This window comes from Amphiura filiformis, unplaced genomic scaffold (assembly GCF_039555335.1).
Source record: "Amphiura filiformis unplaced genomic scaffold, Afil_fr2py scaffold_38, whole genome shotgun sequence".
NCBI classification, from domain to species: domain Eukaryota; kingdom Metazoa; phylum Echinodermata; class Ophiuroidea; order Amphilepidida; family Amphiuridae; genus Amphiura; species Amphiura filiformis.
The window spans coordinates 456,373-478,755 of NW_027305502.1; the positions used below are offsets into that span (position 1 = coordinate 456,373).

The 22,383-nt window shown below is 36.4% G+C and overlaps 1 protein-coding gene across 1 annotated transcript in view; it reads left to right on the top strand.

Moving 5' to 3' along the window:
* Positions 1-22,383, top strand: part of LOC140144075 (neuroendocrine convertase 1-like) — a 59,859-nt gene that overhangs the window by 33,747 nt on the left and 3,729 nt on the right. The window contains exons 6-11 of the mRNA XM_072165912.1: positions 291-379; positions 1,593-1,765; positions 2,264-2,583; positions 20,214-20,453; positions 20,881-21,038; positions 21,907-22,055. Coding sequence (XP_072022013.1) covers positions 291-379; positions 1,593-1,765; positions 2,264-2,583; positions 20,214-20,453; positions 20,881-21,038; positions 21,907-22,055 — 1,129 coding nt within the window. The remainder of the gene's footprint in view (positions 1-290; positions 380-1,592; positions 1,766-2,263; positions 2,584-20,213; positions 20,454-20,880; positions 21,039-21,906; positions 22,056-22,383) is intronic.

Consider the following 22,383-nt stretch of genomic DNA (forward strand, 5'->3'; position numbering starts at 1 on the left):
ACCGATAAACAAATGTCATATAACTAAGTGTGAACTTTGAAGAAGACAAGTGAAGTAGATTATGATGATGAAATTGGCCTAGCTACCAAGAAAGTTTGAACTTACCAAAAATACTTGTATATTTTGGCAGAATTTGGTTTTCAGAGATTACACTACTAAATCAGGTCTCCGACTATCTGATTGAAAAATAACAACCAGCTTTGCCCCTCCCCCTACAGTTATCAACCTCCCCCCCATCTGATTGTTGTTTATAATCAAATTAAATATTGGTATAAACATATTTTACGCAGCCATGGAACACGGTGTGCAGGTGAGATAGCAGCGGAAGCTAACAATGGAATCTGTGGAGTAGGAGTGGCGTACAACGCAAAAATTGGAGGTAGGCGGTACGGGGGTATGTGCTTTACGACTTCGGGAAGTAGGGGCCTATCGGTATAAAAATATGTATAACTTTAGGGAATAAAGTCATATCGTGCCGAATGAGGTATCAAAATACGCAGGACAAAATTGTCCATCTGTCAACTACTTTATTGTCTTGTAATTTGTTGATGTATGCATGCATGTTTATATGCCCGTATATTGTCCAAGCATATCATACTTTTCTTTAAAGACTTTGAATTTGTTAACTTAATCAAACAGTGTATCATTGTTGTGCATTCGTGTGAATTTTGGTAAAATTGCTTTTTGTTTTACTAGATACGTTGGAATGGTATTATCGGTGTAAGCGAAAGAGTGCGGTTCACAGGGTTAGCTAACGGTGCAGCACAGTATTGTTGACGATTATCACCGCTCATAAAAAAAAATGATATGCTGCCCTCTAGAGCGAAAGCGTTAATCCTTTGTTCACTAATTCAAAATAGTTCATGTATAACATGAATTTACCAAAAGTCGAATATGGATTCGGTTATCTGCCGAACTCATATTGATATGATTAGAGCTGGTCTCTACTTTTTTATCCCTAGAAAAAAGAGAAGTTTTATAATATTCAAACGTCGGGTTTTAAACTTTATTTACACCTTCTCTGTTATTCCCCATTGGACGTTCTGTCACGCTTACCTTGTTTTTAAAACTATATTTACGTTGAAAAAATTAATTAATTATTGTGTACAAAAAGTATTCAGGTTTAAGAAACTGGTTTGTATAGTATTATAATTCGTTATGAATTCGGCAGACGGCCGAATCCGGATACGGCTTTTGGTAAATTTATGTTACGCATGCATTAGTTTTGAATTAGAGAACAAGGGATCAATGCTTTACCTATATAGAGGGCAGCATATCGATTTTTAAACGGTTATCGTCGTTGACTGTACTGCGACGCACCGTTAGCTAACCCTGTATGCCACCCTCTTTTGATTACTTATCATGCTGTTATCATCTGATCTCCGTTAAAAATTTATATGCTTCCTCTGTTGTGTACAGCATTGATCTCTAGTTCTCTAATTCAAAAGTAATGCATGAGTAAAATGAAAGCCGGATTCGGCCATCTGCCGAATTCATAACGATAGGCCCCACATCATACTCGACATATTGTTTAGCAACTCAGGCAGATGAAATTTAACGTACAGTGTTCTCGGTTGGTTCTTTTCACACAGGTATATGTGTACTAGATGGTGATGTAACGGATGCAACAGAAGCTCGAGCATTTGGACATAGGAATGATTACATTGATATCTACAGCGCTAGTTGGGGCCCTTCAGATAACGGCATGACACTGGAAGGTCCCGAAGAACTTGCTTATGATGCCATTGAAATCGCCTTAGAGAAGGTATATCAAAATAATAGCTTTGGTTCAGCTATGTTCCTGATTCCTCATGTTCCTCGGTCACGGTTGTTTGATGGCATGTAAAACTGGGTCATTTTTAAAGAAAAGTTGAACAACGTTGGCGCTATTTATCTAAAAAGTTGTTTGCATCTTCACAAGGGGTAGACACTTGTAAAATTGTATTAGAACATCAGCAAACAGACTAACAAATGACAAGGGAATTTTCAAAAAAACCTTTTATCATGAAACGTAACGCAAAACGCAAAACAAATTTAAAATATATGTAAATAGCGCCCTCAATTTGCACACAAATGAACAGTTTATAGAATTAAAATTACCACAAAAAACCCCTTAAAGAACCCTTTTTGTCATCTATAATGAAACTCGCAATCAAAAAATCCTTTAAACTGGAAGTACCCTTTTAAGTTTTTTCTATTTCCTTTTCCTCTATAATACCCTTGACATTAAGACTACATTTCCGCGCTTCTTTTTTTTGTACAGGGTCGTAATGGCAAAGGCAATATATTTGTCTGGGCCGCGGGCAATGGTGGTTACAGCGACGATGACTGCAACTGCGATGGTTATGTTAATAATATAGGCACCATTGCAATAGGCTCTATCGTAGACAACACGATTCCTCAATTTACTGAGAAATGTTCCGCCGTCATGGCCGCCACTTACAGTTTTCCTACAGGGGACCAGAATGATGATCACCTGATAATAACTACTGATCTTCATAATGGTTGTACCGACGAGTTTTCTGGGACATCGGCTTCGGCGCCAATAGCTGCTGGGATCATCGCACTTGCTCTTGAAAAAAAGTAAGATGACCGAATACTAACTACCCTTACCTTCCAAGTGAAAATACACCTGGAATTTTTACCAGCAGATACTTTCTATTACTTCAGGAACAGTAAATACTGACATCGCTTGGTAAATGACTACATTGTACAGCATGGAAACTAAAATCAATACCCGGGATCGATACACGTGTATGTGCTATGCATGATTTGATATACTCAGACGATAAATCTTTGGATGCCGGGGTAGAAAATAATGAATATCTCCCGTAATTTGTTCTTTTTAAAGAAGCCGATTTCAAAGCTTGCACTTGAATATATGTGTTGAAAGAACATGGTAGTCGTAGTGCGTTTTGAAATCAAAAACTGACAAACATTCAGATATGTGCAGAACAGAAAAAAAATTACAGCTGCCCTCATTCGTAAACAATCGGGGTAACGAAACATATCACGTTACAAGCGCAATGTGGACCACTGGTGGAGGCAGCCTAAATATGCAGATGACGTACCACGCTTACTGACATCTATAGAGGTCAGTCACCGGGCTATTGTCAATAGCCTTAGTCGGATGTCCCTCGGCCCAGTATACGTCTCAAAACTAACAAGTCGGAACAAATTGCGTGGCTATTTGATTCGATCTACCATCATGGCGATTTCTGCCATGAAGATATCGGGGCGATGACACTGTGCAGTAAACACTGTGTTGTTTTCTACTTTATACTGCGTACAAACAAACAAATATCCGTACACGTAATAAATAAAAACAATATCTTTAAGGTTTAAACTGACTTTCAGCACAAAAAAATCAACTAACCTTGAATTTTCGATGTGTGACACACATCTTCATCAGAAGAAGTTCTATGATGTTGTGATGGAGTTGCCCTTTTGTTGACCATTGGCGACCTTTGGTCAAATGAGGGCGTTGTATAAGGTTTTAGCCAAGGACGATAGAGAGTACCCCCAGTTTGAGGCCATCCAGATTAAGACGAAATTGCCAGAACTAAATCGCGATCAAGGACTGGAATTGCCAACTTCATCTTAACACAAACACGGCACGCCTGTAAGAGCCCAATACGTAACAAAATCCCAGTACGTATCAATTTGATACGTATTGGGCTCAACCTCTTCTACCTAGAACAAAAAGTGGCAAAAATAATTCATCCTGCCCAATACGTAACAAATTAAAATTTGATTAAAATTACTTTATTCATACTCCCTCCCTCTGTAGTGGTTTTTGTTACGTATTGGGCTCTATACATTTTTTTTGTTACGTATTGGGCTCCGGTTGTTTTTCAAGCAAATTATGGATATTATGTGCATGTGTTTTTATAGAAGTACTTTATATTGACCCAGTAACTCATTTTGAGTCTTTCTAGAACAAAATATTTGACAGTGTTTTATCTCTAGACTTGGAATTTATTTGTTACGTATTGGCCTCTGGTTATTTTAAAAGGACATTATCATGATTAAATGCATGTTTTTGTTATAGAATTACTTTATATTGACTCAGTAAATCCTTTTGAGTCATTTTGAGTCTTTCTAGAAAAAAAAATTTGACAGTGTTTTTTCTCTAGACTTAGAATTTTTTTGTTACGTATTGGGCTCTGGTTATTTTTAAAGCAAATTATGGGTTTTAGGTGCATGTTTTTGTTATAGAATTACTTTATGTTGACTCAGTAAATCCTTTTGAGTCATTTTGAGTTTTTCTAGAAAAAAAATTTTGACAGTGTTTTTTCTCTAGACTTAGAATTTTTTTGTTACGTATTGGGCTCTGGTTATTTTTAAAGCAAATTATGGGTTTTAGGTGCATGTTTTTGTTATAGAATTACTTTATATTGACTCAGTAACTCATTTTGAGTCATTTTGAGTCTTCTAGAAAAAAAATTGACAGTGTTTTTCCTTTAGACATAGAATTTTTCTTGTTACGTATTGGGCTCTGGTTATTTTTAAAGCAAATTATGGTTATTGGTGCGTGTTTTTGTTATAGAATTACTTTATATTGACCCAGTAACTCATTTTGAGTCATTTGTGACTCTTTCTAGAGTCATTTTGAGTATTTTTAGAACAAAATATTTGTCAGTGTTTTTCGGCTGGATTTTTTTTGTTACGTATTGGGCTCTATACATTTTTTGTGCGTTTTAGAGGTTACACTGTCGGAAAAGATCTTTTATCCGGATTTTTTCGCATATATGGACATGACTTGACCTCCGGTTAATATTTATCGAAGAAAGAAAACAATTCGAGTGGGTCTAGATTTTTGTTACGTATTGGGCTCTATACATTTTTTATGTGTTTTGGAGGTTACACTGTCAGTAAAGCTCTTTTATCCGGATTTTTTCGCATATATGGACATAAGCTGACCTCCAGTTAATATTTATCGAAGAAAGAAAAAATTCGAATGGGTCTAATTTTTGTTACGTATTGGGCTCTATACATTCTTTATGGGTTACACTGTCGGTAAAGCTCCTTTATCCGGATTTGTTCGCATATATGGACATGACCTGTCCTCCAGTTAATATTTATCGAAGAAAGAAAAAAATTCGAGTGGGTCTAATTTTTTGTTACGTATTGGGCTCTTTGCATTTTTTATGCGTTTTGGAGGTTACACTGTCAGAAAACCTCTTTTATCCGGATTTTTACGCATATATGGACATGACTTGACCTCCGGTTAATATTTATCGAAGAAAGAAAACAATTCGAGTGGGTCTAATTTTTTGTTACGTATTGGGCTCTATACATTTTTTATGTGTTTTGGAGGTTACACTGTCGGTAAAGCTCTTTTATCCGGATTTTTTCGCATACATGGACTTAAACTGCCCTCAAGTCATAATTTATCGAAGAAAGAAAAAAAATTCGAGTGGGTCTAATTTTTTTGTTACGTATTGGGCTCTTTACATTTTTTTATGCGTTTTGGAAGTTACACTGTCGGAAAAGCTCTTTTATCCGGATTTTTTGCATATATGGACATGACCTGACCTCCATTTAATATTTATCGAAGAAAGAAACAAAATCGAGTGGGTCTAATTGTTTGTTACGTATTGGGCTCTATACATTCTTTATGCGTTACACGGTCGGTAAAGCTCTTTTATCCGGATTTTTTGCATATATGGACATGACCTGACCTCCAGTTAATATTTCTCGAACAAAGAAAACAATTCGAGTGGGTCTAATTTTTTTGTTACGTATTGGGCTCTATACATTCTTTATGCGTTACACTGTCGGTAAAGCTCCTTTATCCGGATTTTTTCGCATATATGGACATGACATGACCTCCAGTTAATATTTATCGAAGAAAGAAAAAAAATTCGAGTGGGTCTAATTTTTTGTTACGTATTGGGCTCTTTACATTTTTTATGCGTTTTGGAGGTTACACTGTCGGAAAAGCTCTTTTATCCGGATTCTTTCGCATATATGGACATGACCTGACCTCCAGTTAATATTTATCGAAGAAAGAAAAAAATTCGAGTGGGTCTAATTTTTTGTTACGTATTGGGCTCTATACATTTTTGTATTGCTTTTTGGAGGTTACACTGTCGGAAAAGCTCTTTTATCCGGATTTTTTCTCATATATGGACATGACTTGACATCCGGTTAATATTTATCGAAGAAAGAAAAAAAAATTCGAGTGGGTCTAATTTTTTGTTACGTATTGGGCTCTATACATTTTTGTATGCGTTTTGGAGGTTACACTGTCGGAAAAGCTCTTTTATCCGGATTTTTTCTCATATATGGACATGACTTGACCTCCGGTTAATATTTATCGAAGAAAGAAAAAATTCGAGTGGGTCTAATTTTTTGTTACGTTATGCGTTTTGGAGGTTACACTGTCGGAAAAGCTCTTTTATCCGGATTTTTTCGCATATATGGACATGACCTGACCTCCAGTTAATATTTATCGAAGAAAGAAAAAAATCGAGTGGGTCTAATTTTTTGTTACGTATTGGGCTCTGTATATTTTTTATGCGTTTTTGAGGTAACACTGTCGGAAAAGCTCTTTTATCCGGATTTTTTCGCATATTTTTTTTTCGCTTGTTATTTAGAGGGCGAATGCGTACGGGATGAGCGTGTCCTGGGATGAAAGTGTGCGGGCTGCGTGGAAATATACGTGGTGAAAGTGTGCAGGGTGAAGTGTCCAGTACTATCCCATACTTACAATTTATTATGAATCGGATATTCATATTGGTATCGGTACCTTGCGAAAAAGTTATATTCGATCATCGATTTTTATTATACAAGATAATAATTATCTAGTTCTGTTCAGTAAGCCAATGGGCGGATATCGTGAGTAATTATACGAAAAATATGTCCAATATACGATATTTGTTAATGTCACTGATATAATTTGATATAGTATAAGCTATTTAAACGTGTGAGCAAATCCTATTGGGTGACGCACGTTATAAAAATATAGAAATTATGCAAAAATTATAAATTATTATCCTGGTGGGCCAGAACAGGTATTATTTTAATGCTTACATTCTTAAGAGGGTTGAGTGAGTGTTATATTCTTTCTTTTTTAATTTTTAAAAATTGTTTTATTATTATTATTTTCCTCTAAAAACTTGCCCCTTCTCTAGATCGTGGCCCTACACACCGACATCGCCTGGCTAATAATTACTTGGTACACGCAGATATACTAAAATAAATACCCGGGATCGATACACGTGAATGTACTATGCACGATTTTGATATTCAGACGAACATCTTTGGATACCGGTGTCACAGTGTCATCGCTCCGATATCTTCATGGCAGAAATCGCCATGGTAGGTTGAATCCACAGCCACGCATGGCCATTTTGTTCCGACCTTTGAGACGCATAATTAGTCGAGGGACATGACTAAGGCTACTCACAATAGCCGGGTAATTGATCTTGATTGTGCGTAAGTAAGCTTGTATACGCCATTGTCAATGGTCATCGACTTTTATACTGCCTCCACGGGAGTAGTGAGTGTAGCTGTACTACGCGCTGTAGTCCATGCAGGACCAACGCAATATAAAATCAGAATTTTGGTGAGCTTCTTTCTCAAGACGCTAGCTAACGACTATCATATATGTTCAACACGTATATTCAAGTGCAAGGAACCACATCTGGATTCTTCAGACGAAATCATTTACGGGAGATATTCATCATTTTCTACCCCGATATCCAAAGATTTTCGTCTGAATATCAAAATCGTGCATAGCACATTCACGTGTATCGATCCCTGGTATTTATTTTAGTATATCTGCGTGTACCAAGTAATTATTAGCCAGGCGATGTCGGTGTGCCCCATTTACTCCCATTTTTTTTTATTTTACTGAGAAATTTGCTATATTTTACTGGCAGAATTTGCTTTAAAATGAGTATATATGGCCTTCACTTTGAATGCTCCTAATAGCTTAAAATTAAAGCTTGTATATCAATAATATAAAGTGTAATACAAACTTTTGTAATGCAAGAAACTGCTCAAGATTATAAAAGAGGCTCCATCACTGAAAACACGCATTAGTGCCTACTATTAATTTCAAGAGTTCATAGGTCAAAAACCAGAGGTCTCAGAAAAATGTTTGTATTGACTTTTGATCCAAATATCCATCGCCACTTGATATACTTTCTATGACGCATAAATCATTTTGCAAACATTTACCATGTAAAAATTACATTTTTGGGACAAAGCTGCAAAAAAAACAAAAATCAAATGTCTTGAATGAACACAAAACATATGAAGTTACTACCCCCATGCAAAACCGATGACCCCTTTTTATTGCTTTAACCTAAAATTGTGGTGAAACCGACACCAAATGATAAACATTTTCACTCCCCACAAACACTTTTGTGGGTCAACCAGGCATCACACTTAAAAGAAGAGAATCCATTTTTCTGAATCCGTCACTCCCCATCTAGCCTCCTGTTATGCACATGGTGCGCCTAACTTTATAGGCCATATGCCTTTAACCATTATTAGTTTTCTAAATCACACCAGAATGCATCAAATTAGTCCAAAATAGTCGAATGTCAATTTTCCGGGGGGGGGAGGCTTTCCCACTGATGCTCTGGACCCCGACAGAGGCCTAGCATTGAGCCCCCTGGATCCCCTGTCGATGTCCTTGGGCACGCTCATGATATTCTTGCAGCAATTTCATGTTCAAAGGGAAGCAAGAAACGTCATTCCCTCCATAATAATTTCCAACTTGTTTTTATACTTTTGTAGGCCTACATCGCGGCATCACATGATCAGTTGTACAGTGACGTGTTAACTCTAAAAAGTAAATCTATGACTTTAGTGCTGTAAAATTCTGACTGGATAATGTGAGAACCAGTAGGCCTACAAGTGTCAACCGAAAGCATTCGATAAAAACAAATCAAAAACAAAAAAGACCAAGGACTTGTTTTTAGTTAGGAGAGGAGAACATCAATTTTGTTTACCTGATTGGTGGGGGGACCTGAAAGGGAGAACGTAAAAAATCGAGAAAAAATATAGAAATCCTCCATCCCCCCTTGTTGGCGTAAATAATGACCGCTCCCTAAATGACATAACTTTGCGGGCTGCCGCTAGAAGGGGGTGGGTGGTATCCTCCAATTCTTAATGTTCTCGGTAAAAGTGACGGTTGTCGGCAAAACATATAGGATTGTCGGCAGATTACAAAAGTCAATGTGCGGAAGTTGTTGTTATACAATATTGTTATTGTAAAAGTAGTTAATAATGAAAAGAAAATATTGAGGAAACTTGTTTGATAATCACCCCCCCACACACACACACCACACTTTTTAGATTCTTGAGCGCCCTGGTGAAAAAATAAAATTGGGATCTACAATTCACAATTGTATTAGACAGACCAAAATATTTCCGTCGGCAAAATATGCCGCTTACCCCCCCCAATCCGATTGGTCTAACGACGCCCCTGCTTGGTGCCTGGGGGCGAAAGTAGATCGGTGCACTGACCAAGGGTGTACAATGTTACTAAAGGTTCGCTATTCCGCAAAAACACGGTTCTCTATTCCGAAGGTTATCTATTCCGAAAATTCTCAAAACACAAACAGGCTCTCTATTCCGAAAACAAAAAGGTTCTCTATTCCGAATATGAAAAAAAGTTCTCTATTCCGAATATGAAAAAATGGGTTCTCTACTCCGAATATGAAAAAAGTTCTCTATTCGGAATATGAAAAAATCTAAATAGGGTTCTTTATTCCGAAATGAGTCACCGTGATCTCTATTCCGAATTATAAAAAGGGTTCACTTTTCCGAATCTGTCGATGTTGAATCATGTTTGCGCCCTCTAGCAAGGTCCTTTGAAGTTGACCAAAGCACCGCTAAACCAATGTGTCATGTGTGGAACAACCGTAACAAATGTCTGTTTAAAAAAAAATCGATAGAGGTATCTGGAGTTCCTGTGATTACTTGTGAAGGTAGAGAATAGTTTGAAGTTTGTAACTGTGGAGTCTGCAATGTTTTGTACGTGAAGAACAATTATAGAAAACTGGCTAATTTGCATACAATTTGCATGGTCACCTCACCGTCATCTTTGTGTATTTTCCCAGATATTTCCTTTTGCTTCTTTTGTCTGTTTGGCATGTTTTGGTACCTTTTTGTGTCTTTATTTATTCTCTTTGTTTGTTGATGTTATTCATGTATAGGCATCCCTTCAATTTATTGCTTGTCAATATTGGGTTTAGCCTGGCGTTTCGCCGAAAGTTATAAATAAATAAATAAATAAATAAATAAATCATCATGCATGGTCATCAAGTATATTGCTAATCAGACAATATGTGATGCGATCAAGCAAAATCAGTCGGAACTCGGAAATATTGATTTTGAGATATAGCCAAATAAAGGAAATATTTCCTTTTGTTTCTTCTTGTTTTGGAAACTCTTTAATTGCTCATATCTTTGGAACTGGTTGTTCGATTTCAATGGGGTTTTCTGCAAAATCCAGCTTTGTAAATGTTTTTTACTATCCTGTAAGAAACTGAAAATTTATTATTGCCGAGTTCCGACTGATTTTGCATGATCGCATCACATATGAAGATAGCTGATGACTATATGACGTCATTGCTATCTACTGATGTTAGCTGATGGCTCTCTGAAATCATTGCTATCTACTGAATATAGTTGATGACTAAGTTACGTCTTTGATATCTACTGATGTTAGCTGATGGCTCTGTGGAGTCATTGCTATCTCCTGAAGATAGCTGGCTGCTCTGTGAAGTTATTGCTATCTACTTAGAAAAGCGGGCGGCTATGTAAACTCATTGATATCTACTTAAGACACTAGTGGCTATGGGAAGTCAGAAGATACATGTAGTTGACTGTTCTGTGAAGTCATTACTATCTACCATGTCTACTGAAGATTACCGATGGCAATGTGAAGTCAGTGCTATCAAATAAAATATCTGCGAAATCATTACTATCTAACTAGTGAAGATAGCTGTTGGCAATATAAAGTCAGTGCTATCTGCTGAAGATAACCAGTGCTATCTACTTAAGATCGCCGATTGCCCTGAGAAGTCATTTCAAACTACTAAAAATAGCTGCTTGTTCTGTGAAGTCTTTGCTATCTACAGAGGTTACCTGATGGCTATGTCAATTAATTTCATTACCGAAGATAGCTGATAGATCTGTGAAGTCATTGCTATATCTGGTGAAGATAGCTGATTACTGTGTGAAGCTATCTACTAAATATAGCTGATGCCTATGTGATATCATTGCTATCTACTGAGGTTAGCTGATGGCTATGTGAAGTTATTGCTAAATATTCAAGATAGCTGATGGCTCTATGAAGTCATTGTTATTTGAAGTTAGGTAATGTATATGTGATGTCATTATTATCTACTGAAGATAGCTGATGTCTAATATGGAGTAATTGCCAGCTACTAAAGAAAGCCGATGGCTATTATGAAGTCATTGCTATCTACTAAAGATAGATGGTTGCTCTGTGAGGTACTAAAGATAGTTGATGGCTATGTGAAGTCATGTGTATCTACTGAAGATAGCTGATGGCTATATGTGATGTCAGTGCTACCTACTGATATTAGCGGATGGCTATGTGAAGTCGTTGCTATCTGCTGAAGATAGCTAATGGCTATATAAAGTTAATGCTATATACCGGGGTTAGCTGATGGCTCTGTGAAGTTATTCTCACCTACTAAAGGGAAACAGGACATTTCGCATCCCTACCATTTCACCCCCTACATGCTGAACTGCTGAATATAGTGCCCACACACCACGTATCTACTAAAGGGAAACAGGACACTTCGCCTACCTGACATTTCGCCCCCTATATGCTGAACTGCTAAATATAGTGCCAACCCACCGAATTAGTTATGGTTAGGGTTTAGGGTTTGGACTTAGGGTAATGGTTAAGGGTTTAGGATATTCGGGTTAAGGTTTTCAGAACGTAAGGGTAAGGGCGCTGCGTGTGGTCAGGGTTTTGGTTTGGGACTTGGGTTAAGATTTATAGTTATAGGGCTTAGGGTTAGGGTTAAAGGTTAGGTGAGGGTTACGGCCCTATATCAATTGCCAACTTGATACAGTATTTGCCAATTTAGAAATGGTAATATAAAGTCATTGTTATCTATTGATATAACCTGATGGCTACGTTAAGTCATATTTATTTACTGAGGTTGCCGATGGCTATGTGAAGTAATTGCTATCTACTGAAGATAGCTGATGGTTATGTAAAGTCAGTGCTATCAAATGAAGATAGCAGATTGTTCTGTGAAGTCATTGCTATCTACTGAAGATTATATTTCATATTTTATTTCATTGTGGCATTTTTCCCAGGGGGCGTTGAACCTCCTTGATACACGAGGGTCATTCAAAACGTTCTACCCCCACTCTTATAACTTCTGTCCTGTATAAAATGATAGCTTCTTCAAGCTTAGCATATTATACATTTAAATGTTACCTACAATGTATTTTGATACATTTGCCATTTTTTGTAGGTGAACTCATAACCAAAATAAGATTTTATATGCCGGAAACGTTAAAAAGTCGTAAACATTTAAATGAAAATATGTGTGTATTCCTCTTACGAGATTAGCTCGATATACAAGTGTTATGATTAGGTAAAAAAAATTGTTGTGTTGCCCTCCGCGGCCGGGTCAAAATCGCGAAAATAATTATGGGCAGGGTTTTTTGGGGTTTAAAAAAAAACCAATTTAATTTAAAAAAAATTAATCAGTAAACTAAGAGTTAATTGTGAAGGGCCTTGATATTATTTACTTCAATAAAATATTCAACATCGGGTAGAAAATACAGCCGATATTATGCATTTGCCTCTCTTCACTCATGTTACTGTGAGTCCGGCTGTACCACCAGATTTTAGGCTTGGGAGGTCAAGACAACAATTTAGTTTTTTTGGCCTAATATACTAGCATATTATAAATGAAACAACATCAAATGTGTAACCAAACATTAATAATACCAGTTATAAAAATGTATTTTATGTTTAAAAACATATCCCAGCATCCAATTCTTTTCGGTAAATCCCATAAGCCTTTGCGAGTACACCTGAGATGTCGTTACTTGACGTCACGTCGACTTATATACAATGCGCAGTAACGATGTTTGCTAAACGATGTTCGCATCGGCCTGACGCGTACTGAAGTCAAATGACGACATCTCAGGTGTAATCGCAAAGGCTTACGGGTTCACCGAAAAGGTCAATTACACTGAAGTATTAATTTAGCAAGATTGAAAAAATATGTGCGTTTCCGATCACCCCTCCGCACCACACCCTAATCAGCACCAATGGAGTATCGCCCTGGGGCAGAGTGGCAAGTTCCCCTCTCCTTCTCAGTCGACAGAAATGTGAAAAAAAATACAGTTTGCAATTTCCTTTTGGTTTATTTTAGACTTAGATTTGTCAACAATGTAGGCCTAAATAACTATACCCAAATTTTCACAAAATACAGTCCGAAATTGAATCAAGCGCCGATAAAATTTCGGAAGCGGTGGTCTCACGGGCTGTCATTTTCTTCTAAAGGGATGGGGTCATTATGTCCGACCAGAGTCCATTTTGTTTACGGCCGCCCTGTCTCTCTCTCGTTTTCTGTTTTTCTCCACCCACTCTTCTTTATACGTTAACCATCACGTTCTTTCTTTGCTTAGGCCTATATCTCTACGTTTTCTCTCCTTTTATTCGTTCTTCTATGGAATTTATTCCCGCGTTTCATCACAGTCCACCGGCTTTCTTTTAAACCCTCCTACCCTCGGATCCGTGGATAATGACTGGTAATGAAGACTATGTAACATTATATCTTGGTGTAGATTATTCATCCAGTAGTTCAAAACATTATTTGTAAATTAAATCAAATACTGGAACTAAAATTTGCAACTCACTTTGCTACGTCGCGTCCGAAAGCATCGGACTTCGTCAGGCATCTGATTGAAGATGTTGTGATGACGTCAGATGTTCCAGTATTTGATTTAATTTACAAATAATACTATGTAACATTATTAATAAGTTCAATGTTTGGTTACTGGTTACTGGATTTTCGATTACAATTTTTTTTCATTAAAAGAAATAATAGTGTCTGCCAATCATTACACTACAATTATTATTTCTTGCGCTCTTTGATTTCTTCAAATAAAGTAAATCCCCTGGCCCTCTATAATTACGCACAAAAGATCGCCGCATGATCCGACAGTGTGTGTAATCATTGACATTGATTTGTGGAGAAAGAATGGATTTTGGCACGGAGTAGGCCTATTTTAGAAGCGGAATTTGAAACTGGGGCGGGTTAATGGGGTACAGAACTTTTTGTTCATAGGTCGTATGTAATTATGTATCATTCCATTAGCCAAAGATGGAAACGAACCAAGATTGTGGGACAGTCCAGGACAGTCTGTGTGGGACTGCACGCATCTTACACAACACTCATCTCAAATTGTGTTTCGGTGCCTTAACAAGCGATTTGTTACGAACGAATAAACTAATGGCACGGGTATTGCTTCAGCTGGCTTCGCCGCTAAAAATATCAGAATAAAACCAATTTTTTTGACATTAACACCTACAAATGGAATAACCTATCAAAATAACACCTTTTTTGTCTATGATTAATATTAATGGGATATCAAATGAAGTCGAACCATGAAACCAAAAAATCCTATAAACCCCATTTTTGACATGCAAACCTCCAAACGCATAACATAAAAAAAATCTGTGAACTTGTAGTCCTAATGTATATGGCATATTGGATGGCCTAGGGCAAAGATAGCCCATATTTGCAAGACTATCCTTGCCTTCAAGGTAAAACAAACATACTCATGTTACCCTCGGGCCATGAGCTGGCCTGGTGTGGATCTTACCCAGGGAAAGATGACATTCCAATATGCGCCTTTAAAAGAAATAGTCGGTACTTCCTTTTCTTCAATAAATAAATATTAATTGGAGATCAAATCAAGTAAATCCTTGCGAAAAAAATCCGGATAAAAGAACTTTTCCGGCAGTGTAACCTCCAAAACGCATAACGTAACAAAAAAATTAGAACCACTCGAATTTTTTCTTTCTTCGATAAATATTAACTGGAGGTCAGGTCATGTCCATATATGCGAAAAAAATACGGATAAAAGAGCTTTACCGACAGTGTATTCTTGTATGCATAAAAAATGTATAGAGCCCAATACGTAACAAAAAATTAGACCCACTCGATTTTTTTTCTTTCTTCGATAAATATTAACTGGAGGTCAGGTCGGTACTTCCTTTTCTTCAATAAATAAATATTAATTGGAGATCAAATCAAGTAAATCCTTGCGAAAAAAATCCGGATAAAAGAACTTTTCCGGCAGTGTAACCTCCAAAACGCATAACGTAACAAAAAATTGTTACACATGCAAAAACACATGCGAAAAAATCCGGATAAAAGAGCTTTTCCGACAGTGTAACCTCTAAAAACGCATAAAAAAATGTAAAGAGCCCAATACGTAACAAAAAAATTAGACCCACTCGAATTTTTTTTCTTTCTTCGATAAATATTAACTGGAGGTCAGGTCATGTGCACATATGCGAAAAAATCCGGATAAAAGAGCTTTACCGACAGTGTATTCTCCAAAATGCATAAAAAATGTATAGAGCCCAATACGTAACAAAAAATTAAACCCACTCGAATTTTTTTCTTTCTTCGATAAATATTAAATGGAGGTCAAGTCATGTCCATATATGCGAACAAATCCGGATAAAAGAGCTTTTCCGACAGTGTAACCTCCAAAACACATAAAAATGTAAAGAGCCCAATACGTAACAAAAAATTAGACCCACTCGAATTTTTTTTCTTTCTTCGATAAATATTAACTGGAGGTCAGCTCATGTCCATATATGCGAAAAAATCCGGATAAAAGAGCTTTACCGACAGTGTAACCTCCAAAACACATACAAAATGTATAGAGCCTCATACGTAACAAAAAAATAGACCCTCTCGAATTTTTTTTCTTTCTTCGATAAATATTAACTGGAGGTCAGGTCATGTCCATATATGCGAAAAAATCCGGATAAAGGAGCTTTACCGACAGTGTAACCCATAAAGAAGAATGTATAGAGCCCAATACGTAACAAAAAATTAGACCCACTCGAACTTTTTTTTCTTTCTTCGATAAATATTAAATGGAGGTCAGGTCATGTCCATATATGCGAAAAAATCCGGATAAAAGAGCTTTTCCGACAGTGTAACCTCCAAAACGTATAAAAAATGTAAAGAGCCCAATACGTAACAAAAAGTTAGACCCACTCGAATTTTTTTCTTTCTTCGATAAATATTAACTGGAGGTCAGCTCATGTCCATATATGCGAAAAAATCCGGATAAAAGAGCTTTACCGACAGTGTAACCTCCAAAACACATAAAAAATGTATAGAGCCCAATACGTAACAAAAAATTAGACCCACTCGAATTTTTTTCTTTCTTCGATAAATATTAACTGGAGGTCAGCTCATTTCCATATATGCGAACAAAATCCGGATAAAAGAGCTTTACCGACAGTGTAACCTCCAAAACACATAAAAAATGTATAGAGCCCAATACGTAACATAAAATTAGACCCACTCGAATTTTTTTCTTTATTCGATAAATATTAACCGGAGGTCAAGTCATGTCCATATATGCGTAAAAATCCGGATAAAAGAGGTTTTCCGACAGTGTAACCTTCAAAACGCATAAAAAAATGCAAAGAGCCCAATACGTAACAAAAAATTAGACCCACTCGAATTTTTTCTTTCTTCGATAAATATTAACTGGAGGTCAGCTCATGTCCATATATGCGAAAAAATCCGGATAAAAGAGCTTTACCGACAGTGTAACCTCCAAAACACATAAAAAATGTATAGAGCCCAATACGTAACAAAAAATTAGACCCACTCGAATTGTTTTCTTTCTTCGATAAATATTAACCGGAGGTCAAGTCATTTCCATATATGCGAAAAAATCCGGATAAAAGAGCTTTTCCGACAGTGTAACCTCCAAAACGCATAAAAAATGCAAAGAGCCCAATACGTAACAAAAAATTAGACCCACTCGAATTGTTTTCTTTCTTCGATAAATATTAACTCGAGGTCAGGTCATGTCCATATATGCGAAAAAATCCGGATAAAGGAGCTTTACCTACAGTGTAACCCATAAAGAATGTATAGAGCCCAATACGTTACAAAAAATTAGACCCATTCGAATTTGTATTTCCCAGCTAAATATTAACTGGAGGTCAGCTCATGTCCATATATGCGAAAAATCCGGATAAAAGAGCTTTACTGACAGTGTAACCTCCAAAACACATAAAAAATGTATAGAGCCCAATACGTAACAAAAAATTAGACCCACTTGAATTGTTTTCTTTCTTCGATAAATATTAACCGGAGGTCAAGTCATTTCCATATATGCGAAAAAATCCGGATAAAAGAGCTTTTCCGACAGTGTAACCTCCAAAACACATAAAAAATGTAAAGAGCCCAATACGTAACAAAAAATTAAACCCACTCGAATTTTTTTCTTTGTTCGATAAATATTAACTGGAGGTCAAGTCATGTCCATATATGCAAAAATCCGGATAAAAGAGCTTTACCGACCGTGTAACGCATAAAGAATGTATAGAGCCCAATACGTAACAAAAAATTAGACCCACTCGATTTTTTTTCTTTCTTCGATAAATATTAAATGGAGGTCAAGTCATGTCCATATATGCGAAAAAATCCGGATAAAAGAGCTTTACCGACAGTGTAATCTCCAAAACACATAAAAAATGTATAGAGCCCCATACTTAACAAAAAATTAGACCCACTCGAATTGTTTTCTTTCTTCGATAAATATTAACCGGAGGTCAAGTCATTTCCATATATGCGAAAAAATCCGGATAAAAGAGCTTTACTGACAGTGTAACCTCCAAAACACATAAAAAATGTATAGAGCCCAATACGTAACAAAAAATTAGACCCACTCGAATTTTTTTCTTTCTTCGATAAATATTAACCGGAGGTCAAGTCATGTCCATATAGGCGTAAAAATCCGGATTAAAGAGCTTTTCCGACAGTGTAACCTCCAAAACGCATAAAAATGTAAAGAGCCTACTCCCTAACAAAAAATTAGGCCCACTCGAATTGTTTTCTTTGTTCGATAAATATTAACTGGAGGTCAGGTCATGTCCATATGCGAAAAAATCCGGATAAAACAGCTTTACCGACCGTGTAACGCATAAAGAATGTATAGAGCCCAATACGTAACAAAAAAAATAAAAGAGCTTTTCCGACAGCGTAACCTCCAAAACGCATAAAAAATGTATAGAGCCCAATACGTAACCAAAAAAATCCAGCCGAAAAACACTGACAAATATTTTGTTCTAAAAATACTCAAAATGACTTTAGAAAGAGTCACAAATGACTCAAAATGAGTTACTGGGTCAATATAAAGTAATTCTATAACAAAAACACGCACTAATAACCATAATTTGCTTTAAAAATAACCAGAGCCCAATACGTAACAAGAAAAATTCTATGTCTAAAGAAAAAACACTGTCAAATTTTTTTCTAGAAGACTCAAAATGACTCAAAATGAGTTACTGAGTCAATATAAAGTAATTCTATAACAAAAACATGCACCTAATAACCATAATCAGCTTTGTTCTAGAATTATTCAAAATGACTCAAAATGAGTTACCGGGTCAATATAAAGTAAGTTTATAGCAAACAAAAAATGCAACTAATCACCACAATAACTAGAGACCAATACGTAACAAAAAAAGTCTAGAGAAAAAACACTGTAAAAAATAATTTTCTAGAAAGACTCAAAATGACTCAAAAGGATTTACTGAGTCAATATAAAGTAATTCTATAACAAAAACATGCACCTAAAACCAATAATTTGCTTTAAAAATAACCAGAGCCCAATACGTAACAAAAAAAGTCTAGAGAAAAAACACTATCAAATTTTTTTTTCTAGAAAGAATCGAAATGACTCAAAAGGATTTACTGAGTCAATATAAATAATTGTATAACAAAACCATGCATTTAATCATGATAATGTCCTTTTAAAATAACCAGAGGCCAATACGTAACAAATAAATTCCAAATGTCAAATATTTTGTTCTAGAAAGACTCAAAATGAGTTACTGGGTCAATATAAAGTACTTCTATAAAAACACATGCACATAATATCCATAATTTGCTTGAAAAACAACTGAGCCCAATACGTAACAAAAAATGTATAGAGCCCAATACGTAACAAAAACCACTACAGAGGGAGGGAGTATGAATAAAGTAATTTTAATCAAATTTTAGTTTTGTTACGTATTGGGCGGATGAATTATTTTTGCCACTTTTTGTTCTAGGTAGAAGAGGTTGAGCCCAATACGTATCAAATTGATACGTACTGGGATTTTGTTACGTATTGGGCTCTTACACACGCCGCGTGCCGGTCAGAGGTGTGTCTTTCGGAGTTGCCGACATCAAGGGTCTTGTTTGTTTGAATGTTTAATTTGGAAATAGCATTTTGCAAAATCACTAGTATCTTGATGTTCTGATCTACATAACATTTGAAATAAATAAAAACGTTACAAGAAATAAAATAGGGCAATCCACACTACCCTTGTGGAAGATTTTGGAAATGTCTTCAACAGAGGGAGTATGTTTTTTAAATGTAACTGGTCAGGGTTAATCATTTTGAAACCCATACTCATAATGTATTATGGCTTTACATATATCTTCCACAACTGGTATGAGAATTTTATATGGAAGTTACCCAATAAGCCCAATCGGCATTGGAAGTTTGCAATGCATTGTAGGACAGTTTTTGCCGTTTTAGGACACTTTGTCCTTTGACCTTTCAGAAAATTAATATTGGGTTTTTGTACGTACAAAATATTTTTCTAAAATGTTTTACAATATTTAAAACAAATATAAAAAATATTAGTATTTTATAAATTAATTATTTGGTATTTTTAATGATCAAAATTGTGACAATAATAAGAAAATTAATAATAATTACGTCACTTTTCCCGATATGTCAGAGGTCAAAGTGTCCCAAAACTGCTCTCAAAAACCGGAAGTTAGAATGGCGATTGGGCTTATTGTCTATTGTATTCAAAACTCATACTCCCTCTGTGGAGAACTTTAACTAAATCTTCCACATGGGTATATAGTGTGGATTTTAAATGGAATAGCCCGATTTCATTAATCGTTGCATTTGTGTTGCAGTCCAGATTTAACATGGAGGGATGTTCAACACATCGTGGTTTGGACATCAAAACGAGATGTAGTCAAGGCAGAACCAGGGTGGTTCCAGAATGGAGCAGGGTTATGGGCCCATCGAGCAGTTGGATTTGGACTGATGGATGCCGAAGCCATCGTGGAAATGGCAGATCCTAAAACATGGAAGACAGTACCAAAACAGAACCAATGTGTTATAAGTTATAAAGACGTTCACTTCAAAGACATGTAAGATTTGTTCATCTCAAAGTATTTGATGTAGAGAGGGGGGAGGCAAACATACTGTTTGACTAGAACTGAGACGGCCAATTAGTTTAGCCACCAGGTAGCTTTGCCATGCACCTGAATGCTTTATTTTTCTATCCTATTTCTTCGTAATCCTTAAAGTCCCTAGTACACAAATTTTGTTGTTCCCAAAACAAAATATTGTCCCATGGGTGGGGGAAAGGTAATTAAACTTTACATGGGGTCGAATTTCAAACTTTATCAAATTGTGTCGAAAACGTTACTAATGTATTCCTCTGGTCATAAGGATTCAGAAAACCTATCTAGGATGTATTGTTCTTGAGTTATTACCAAAAAGGTCAAAGGTCAACCGTTGACCTCTAAATGGTCAAAATTTTAAACTTTTAAATTTAAATGTTTTTCCCTTCAGTTATATCAAACGTGATGAAATCGCGACAATTCCTATACCTGTGGATGGTTGCTATGGGACGAAAGATTACGTAAAGTATGTGGAACACGTGGAATTTTTTCTAGACTTAACCTATCCTTATCGAGGATCCATTAGTGTTAATATGACATCTAACTCCGGTAAGCAAGTCGTCATGCAGTTATTGTTAACTACATGTATGCGCACACGGCACAACACAGGGGCACTCACAGTAGACAATTGAACCCTACTGGTAGCGCTGTGTTGTAGATATATGAGATGAACTAGTTAGCATCATATATGAAAAAGTATAAAAGCTATGATTTTAGTACTTTCTCTATGTTTCAATTACTTATTCCTTTCAAAATATCTCAATTTTCAACCCGGTACAAGCTTTAATAACGGGGGACCATACATTTGTATGAGAAAGAAATATACCATCTATATCCAAACTCCCGTGTTATTCCAATGCACATTTTGCTTCACCGGGCCGCCCCTGCTTGGTCACATTTGCAAGAGGCGTGTCACGAAACCGTAGTAGGTACAAATGTAGTACTTTCTGTCAGTCAAGTATGGTTTATTCTCTACATGTCAATCTTTAAATCATTAGCATAGTCCTTATAATAACAGTGGACCGCCTTGATGAGTAAATGACAGCAAACCAGTGATAAATACCCCAAAACTCAGTCAGTGGAGCTCCGCCCGTACATGTCAATAGCGTCATTATCAATTGGATTAGTCGACCGTAGCGGACAATTCAAGCGCTCATTGGATTAATATTATCACGTGGTAATAAATTTGCGTTGGACAATCCATTATTATAAATGGTTTAGTACTGCATATCTCGGTTTAATCTTCACTAAGCGGGTTTATGGCTGGAAAGGTCACGGTGAATTTGCCGTGGACATAAGTGCACTATGTATGATGGTGTTTTCCTTATGAATCCTACATGACATCGACCAAGTTTAAAAAGAAACTGATTCTGAATCGGTGCAACATTTTTTAATGGATCGGGGTATATATTTACAGGCACCAACACGATACTTCTGTCGCCCAGAAAGTTTGATACTTCCGAGGATGGATTATTCTACTGGCCCTTTACGTCTGTACACTACTGGGGAGAGGAGAGCACGTCTAGCGATAACACAGGCGAATGGAAGGTATCCATCTGGGATTCGGTAAGAAATATTTTTTTTCAAGCTGCCAGGTATAGCCATCTTTATTCTTCATAAAAGAGCGTATGCTGTTGTTTTTTTAATGGCAAAGAAGAGCAAATGTAAAATTGAAGCCAACCAGCAGTGTTTTGTAGCTTTTTGTATACAAAAAACGAACAAGTACAAGAGAGAAAAGAATAGAGGAAACACTTCTTATTGGCTTTCCATATAAGTATGACTACTATATAATACAAAGAGAACAGGGCACTACACGAACAGACAAAAGTAATGCTTCATTTCAGAGCAGGGGGCCAGATAGAAGCACTTCACTTGACAAAGAAGGAAAAGATGC